Below are 6,000 nucleotides of genomic sequence, written 5' to 3'. Positions count from 1 at the left end.
TAATAGATGCTGCCTGATTAGATAGGCAGACCTAAGCAGTAAGTAGGACATACCTTTGAATTGAAAAGCAAGGATTTTCCCTCCAGTGCTGTCAACACATTTTGCAGAGTTTCTTTTTTTTTTTTTTTTGCAGAGTTTCTTAACATTAATATCCAGGGCTTATCAAGTGAATCTGAATGATAGTCAGGTAGAATAAACAGAAAATGACTAATGTATTATACTGATTGTTATAGAAGCATCACCCACTAATTGCTTATTAGACCTTGTCAATGGATAAACTAGGGTCTCCTTCGAAAAAGAAGAGTCAGTATCCCCTGAATGTTGCTCACATGTCTATAAAAAAATCAATTTTCTACCCCTTGAACATTAAACTGCTGATGATCCCCAAGGGAATTAACTGATGGAAAACTCATGCTTACTTTCAGTTAAATCCTAAAATTAGGTTAAAGCTAAGCAAAACAAAACAACAAAAATACATGGTTTTAACTGGTTGAACGTTAAAAGGAAGGATGAGAAAATAATTATTTCTCCTTTATGTGTGAGTTCTCCAAAGTTTAAGGGAGATGTGAGTAGATCCTAATCCTGTCTTTTTTGTTTTAATAATTCATATTATAGATTAGTCATCATAAATTTAATCCCAGGTTGGTATTCTTCCTTTCTGAGCATGCTTCTCAGTCACCTCTCCTCACAGTTAATTCAAGGGCCCAAGGAATATAGACTTTTAGCATGGGCTTCAAGAAAATAACGTCCAGAAAGTAGGTTATAATGTTTGCCAAAAAAAAAGTCTTAGTATACATTTCTAAATAAAAAGTAAAGTATTTGGAGGTGTTTGCACCACAATTCTCTCTTGGCATCAGAAAGGAAGTATTAATATTAAATAGTTCTAATTAGAATTTGAATAATAGGCAGATACTTACTTCTTCAAATATCCTTTGAGAGTCAGAAACAAGATGATAATTCAAACAATATATATCATACAACCAAATGTTTTTGAATAAAATAAAACCTAACTTAAAAGTTTTTATTAATTTAACAAAAACCAACTTTTCTTTAATTATTAACTCTTTATTATTTGACATTTATATACATAAAGTATATATTTAGCTGTTTATACAACTCTAGGAAGATATTCCAAATGCAAAATTATGATTATAAAGTATAACGAGATACATCAAGGAAGAATGTGATTGAGTGCCAAATTTGTAATCACTTATCTAATATGTCACAATCCTTTTATTCCAAAAAATGTTCACATGAGAACTCTAAAATGGGCAATTATTTGTCAAAAGAATAAATGATTTTCATTATGTAGAACATGGAAGGGGACACGATGCAAAATAAAGATTCTTCAGAATTTTTTTATGGAGTTGCAAGTAAGACAACAGAACCTAAGGCTAGAAGGACCTGTCCAAGTAGAATATTTATATTAAATATGCCTTTATCGCTTGACTGGTAGAGTTGCTCTGTCAGCCACTTTTGGTTGAAGGATGGTGCATTATAGACACCAGGAAAATTTTTTCGACCACAGCCATATCCGTAACTGGTAATTCCCATTACAAAATATCGTTTACGTTCTGGTAGGTAGCACATTAATGGTCCACCACTATCACCCTATTAAAAAAGTCCCAAAATAGTATTAGTTACTTCCATTAGTCCTTAAACAACAATAAATCTGGAATAAATTAATCACATTAATCATATATTTATATAAATATACATTTTTAACTTCCAACTTATACAGATGCATAGATTTTCAGTTTTATATTAAACTGAAACAGGTATTCAGTCTGGCCTGTTATTTTTGAGGAACCATATAGCTGGTGGATAAACCTTCCACCTGCATAGTTTTGAACCAAAATACTATAAATCGAATTGTTTGGATTTTTTAGTGTAGTTACTCAGGAGGAATATAATTTAGGAGCTGTGAAAAATACTATAAATATTGCCTATTAAAATACTTGTACTAATGCTGTGTAGGAATGGTAGAACTACGATATATAATGGATTCATTTAGGTGTGTGTGTGGTTTGCTAACTAGAGGACAGGAGTGAATGGGCATCTTGCGAGACCCGGCATCTTTCTAAGTGTTGACATTGACTGGTGCGGGATCATAGGAATAAATATCTAAGCATACAATGCAGGAGACCGGGGTTCGATCCCTGAGTCAGAAAGATCCCCTGGAGAAGGGCATGGCAACCCACTCTAGTACTCTTGCCTGGAGAATTCCATAGACAGAGGAGCCTGGTGGGTTACAGTTCATGGGATCACAGAGTCTACATGACTGAGCAGCTAACATTTAATGGTATTACAAATGACAAATCCCTGTCATAGTTTATACTAGACTGTTAATACACTGAAGCACCATTACTGAAGAGGATTAATCATTCAAAACAATAAGGACACTGAGATAACTGTTTTAATGCTTAAAGTTTAAGGACCATGTTTCTAAGGTGTTTTCAAGCATTAAAAATTATTTTTTGACAATGAGAAAGTTTCACTTATGAATGAAATTAGACTGAATTCTTCTACTCGGTAAGATTTTTTTTTTTTTTTTTGAGTCGGTAAGATTTTTAAGGAAAAGGATACAGGAAAGATAAACCCTGAATAGCAGAAATCAAAATGAGTAGGAAGAGATCAGAGCATAGGACACTGTTTGGGAGTGATGTGCTGGTAGATTTAGAAGCAGTGAAGAAAAAAGAGGAATAAAGAAAGATTTAAAAAGCACAGGGACAAAACAAAAAACAGATAAATTGGATTTTGTTAAAAAAAAATCAAAGATGGGAATTCCCTGGTGATCCAATGGTTGAGAATCCACCTGCTGATACAGGGGACATGGGTTTGATCCCTGGTTCTGGAAAATTTCACAGGTTGCAGGGCAACTAAGCCCGGATGAGACAACTACTGAGCCCCTGCTCTGGAGCCTGCATGCTGCAACTCCTGAAGCCTGCACCCTCTAGAGCCTGTGCTCTGCAACAAGAGAAGCTGCTGCAATAAGGAGCCTGTACACTGCAACTAGAGAGTATTCCCCTCTCGCTGCAACTGGAGAAAGCCCATGTGCAGAAAGAAGACCCAGGACAGCCAAAAACAAAAAGTGAGAAAAATAGAAAAAACACGATGGGACTTCCCTGGTGGTCTAGTGACTAAGACTCTGTGCTCCCAGTCCAGGGGACCTGAGTTCAATCCCTGGTCAGGGAACTAGATCCCACTTCCCAGATCTGAGAGTTCAGTTGGCACAACTAAAGATCCCGCAGTGAAGATTGAAGATCCCGAGTGCCACAATTAAGACCTAGCGCAGCCATGTAAAAAAAAAAAAAAATCAAAGACGGTCCTTCCCTGGTGGCCCAGGGGTAAAGAATCTGCTTGCCAATGCAGGAGACACGGGGTGATCCCAGGTCAGGGAAGATCCCACATGCTGTGGAGCAACTAAGCCCGTGTACCACAACTACTGAGCCTGTGCGCTAGAGCCCAGGAGCCGCATGCTGAGCCCGTGTGCCACAGCTGCTGAAGCCTGCGTGCCTGGAGCTCTTGCTGAGCAACAAGAGAAGCCACCGCAATGGGAAGCCTGCACACTGCAACAAAGAGTAGCTCCAACTCACCACGGCTAAAGCCTGCATAGCGATGAAGACCCAGCACAGCCAAAAATAAATAAAACTGTTTTTAAAAATCATTAAACGAGACAGAAACAAACTCACAGACATAGAAAATAAACTTATGATTACCAGAGGGGAAAGGGATAGAGAGAGGAATAAATTATTTAGAAGTATGGGATTCACAGATACAAACTACTATACATAAAATAGATAAGCAAGAAGGATTTACTATATAGAACAGGGGACTATATTTGGTATCTTGTAATAACCTATAATGGAAAATAATCTGGAAAAATATACACATATAACTGAATCAATCTGCTGTACACCCAAAACTAACACAATATTGAAAATTCATTGTATTTCTATTTAAAAAAAGATAGACAATAACAAGTGCTGACAAAGATGTGGAGAAATTAGAAACCCAGATAATCACGATGGTGTGATCACTCACCTAGAGCCAGAATCCTGAAATGTGAAGTCAAGTGGGCCTTAGGAAGCATCACTAGGAACAAAGCTAGTGGAGGTGATGGAATTCCAGTTGAGTTATTTCAAATCCTAAAAGATGAAGCTGTGAAAGTGCTGCACTCAATATGCCAGCAAATTTGGAAAACTCAGCAGTGGCCACAGGGCTGGAAAAGGTCAGTTTTCATTCCAATCCCAAAGAAAGGCAGTGCCAAAGAATATTCAAACTACCACACAATTGCACTCATCTCACACACTAGCAAAGTAATGCTCAAAATTCTCCAAGCCGGCTTCAACAGTATGTGAACTGTGAACTTCCAGATGTTCAATCTGGTTTTAGAAAAGGCAGACGAACCAGAGATCATCGAAAAAGCAAAAGAGTTCCAGAAAAACATCTCCTTCTGCTTTATTGACTAGGCCAAAGCCTTTACTGTGTGGATCACAACAAACTGTGGAAAATTCTGAAAGAGATGGGAATACCAGACCACCTGACCTGCCTCCTGAGAAACCTGTATGCAGGTCAGGAAGCAACAGTTAGAACTGGACACTGAACAACAGACTGGTTCCAAATAGGAAAAGGAGTACGTCAAGGCTGTAAATTAACACCCTGCTTGTTCAACTTATATGCAGAGTACATCATGAGAAATGCTGAGCTGGAGGAAGCACAAGCTGGAATCAAGATTGCCGGGAGAAATATCAATAACCTGAGATATGCAGATGACACCACCCTTATGGCAGAAAGTGAAGAAGAATTAAAGAGCCTCTTGATGAAAGTGAAAGAGGAGAGTGAAAAAGTTGGCTTAAAGCTCAACATTCAGAAAATTAAGATCATGGCATCTGATCCCATCACTTCATGGCAAATAGATGGGGAAACAGTGGAAAGAGTGTCAGACTTTATTTTGGGGGGCTCCAAAATCACTGCAGATGGTGACTGCAGCCATGAAATTAAAAGACGCTTACTCCTTGGAAGGAAAGTTATGACCAACCTAGACATATTAAAAAGCAGAGACATTACTTTGCCAACAAAGGTCCATCTAGTCAAAGCTTTGGTTTTTCCAGGAGTCATGTATGGATGTGAGAGTTGGACTATAAAGAAAGCTGAATGCCGAAGAATTGATGCGTAAGGACTGTGGTGTTGGAGAAGACTGTTGAGAGTCCCTTGGACTGCAGGGAACTCCAACCAGTCCATCCTAAAGGAAATCAGTCCTGAATATTCACTGGATGGACCGATGCTGAAGCTGAAACTCCAATGCTTTGGCCACCTGATGCAAAGAACTGACTCATTTGAAAAGACTCTGATGCTGGAAAAGATTGAAGGTGGGAGGAGAAGGGGACGAAAGAGGATGAGATGGTTGGATGGCATCACCAAATCAATGGACATGAGTTTGAGTAAACTCCGGGAGTTGGTGATGGACAGGGAGGCCTGGAGTGCTGCAGTCCATGGGGTCGCAAAGAGTCGGAAACAACTGAATTGAACTGATACATTGCTGAGATGGCCAAAAGGCAGATGAAAAGATGCTCAACTTTACTAATTATCAATATTAGAGAAATGCAAATCAAAACCACCATGAAGTATCACCTCACACCAGTCACAATGGCTATCGTCAGAAAATCTACAAACAGTAAATACTGGAGAAGGTGTGGAGAAAAAGGAACCCTTTTACACTGTTAGTGGGACTATAAATTGGTATAGCTACTGTGGAAAACAGTATAGAGGTTACTTTAAAAACTAAAACTAGAACTACCATATGACTCAGCAATCCCACTCCTGGGCATATACCCAGAGAAAACTATACTTCAAAAAGATTACATGTAGTGCAATGTTCATTGCATCACTGTTTATAATAGTCAGGACACAGAAACAACCTAAGTGTTCATCAACAGAGGAATGGATAAAGAATATGTGATACCTATATACAATGGAATATTACTCAGCCATTAAAAA

General features: G+C 38.4%; 1 protein-coding gene across 1 annotated transcript in view; it reads right to left on the bottom strand.

Annotated features, from left to right (window-relative positions):
* Window positions 1-1,359: 1,359 nt before the first annotated feature.
* TMPRSS12 (transmembrane serine protease 12) overlaps window positions 1,360-6,000 on the bottom strand; it is a 28,917-nt gene continuing 24,276 nt past the window's right edge. Inside the window, exon 5 of the mRNA XM_043446467.1 lies at window positions 1,360-1,611. Coding sequence (XP_043302402.1) covers window positions 1,360-1,611 — 252 coding nt within the window. The remainder of the gene's footprint in view (window positions 1,612-6,000) is intronic.

This window comes from Cervus canadensis, chromosome 25 (genome assembly GCF_019320065.1).
Source record: "Cervus canadensis isolate Bull #8, Minnesota chromosome 25, ASM1932006v1, whole genome shotgun sequence".
NCBI lineage: Eukaryota > Metazoa > Chordata > Mammalia > Artiodactyla > Cervidae > Cervus > Cervus canadensis.
Note: the sequence above shows the minus strand (reverse complement) of the source record. Positions and strands in the feature narration are given on the sequence as shown.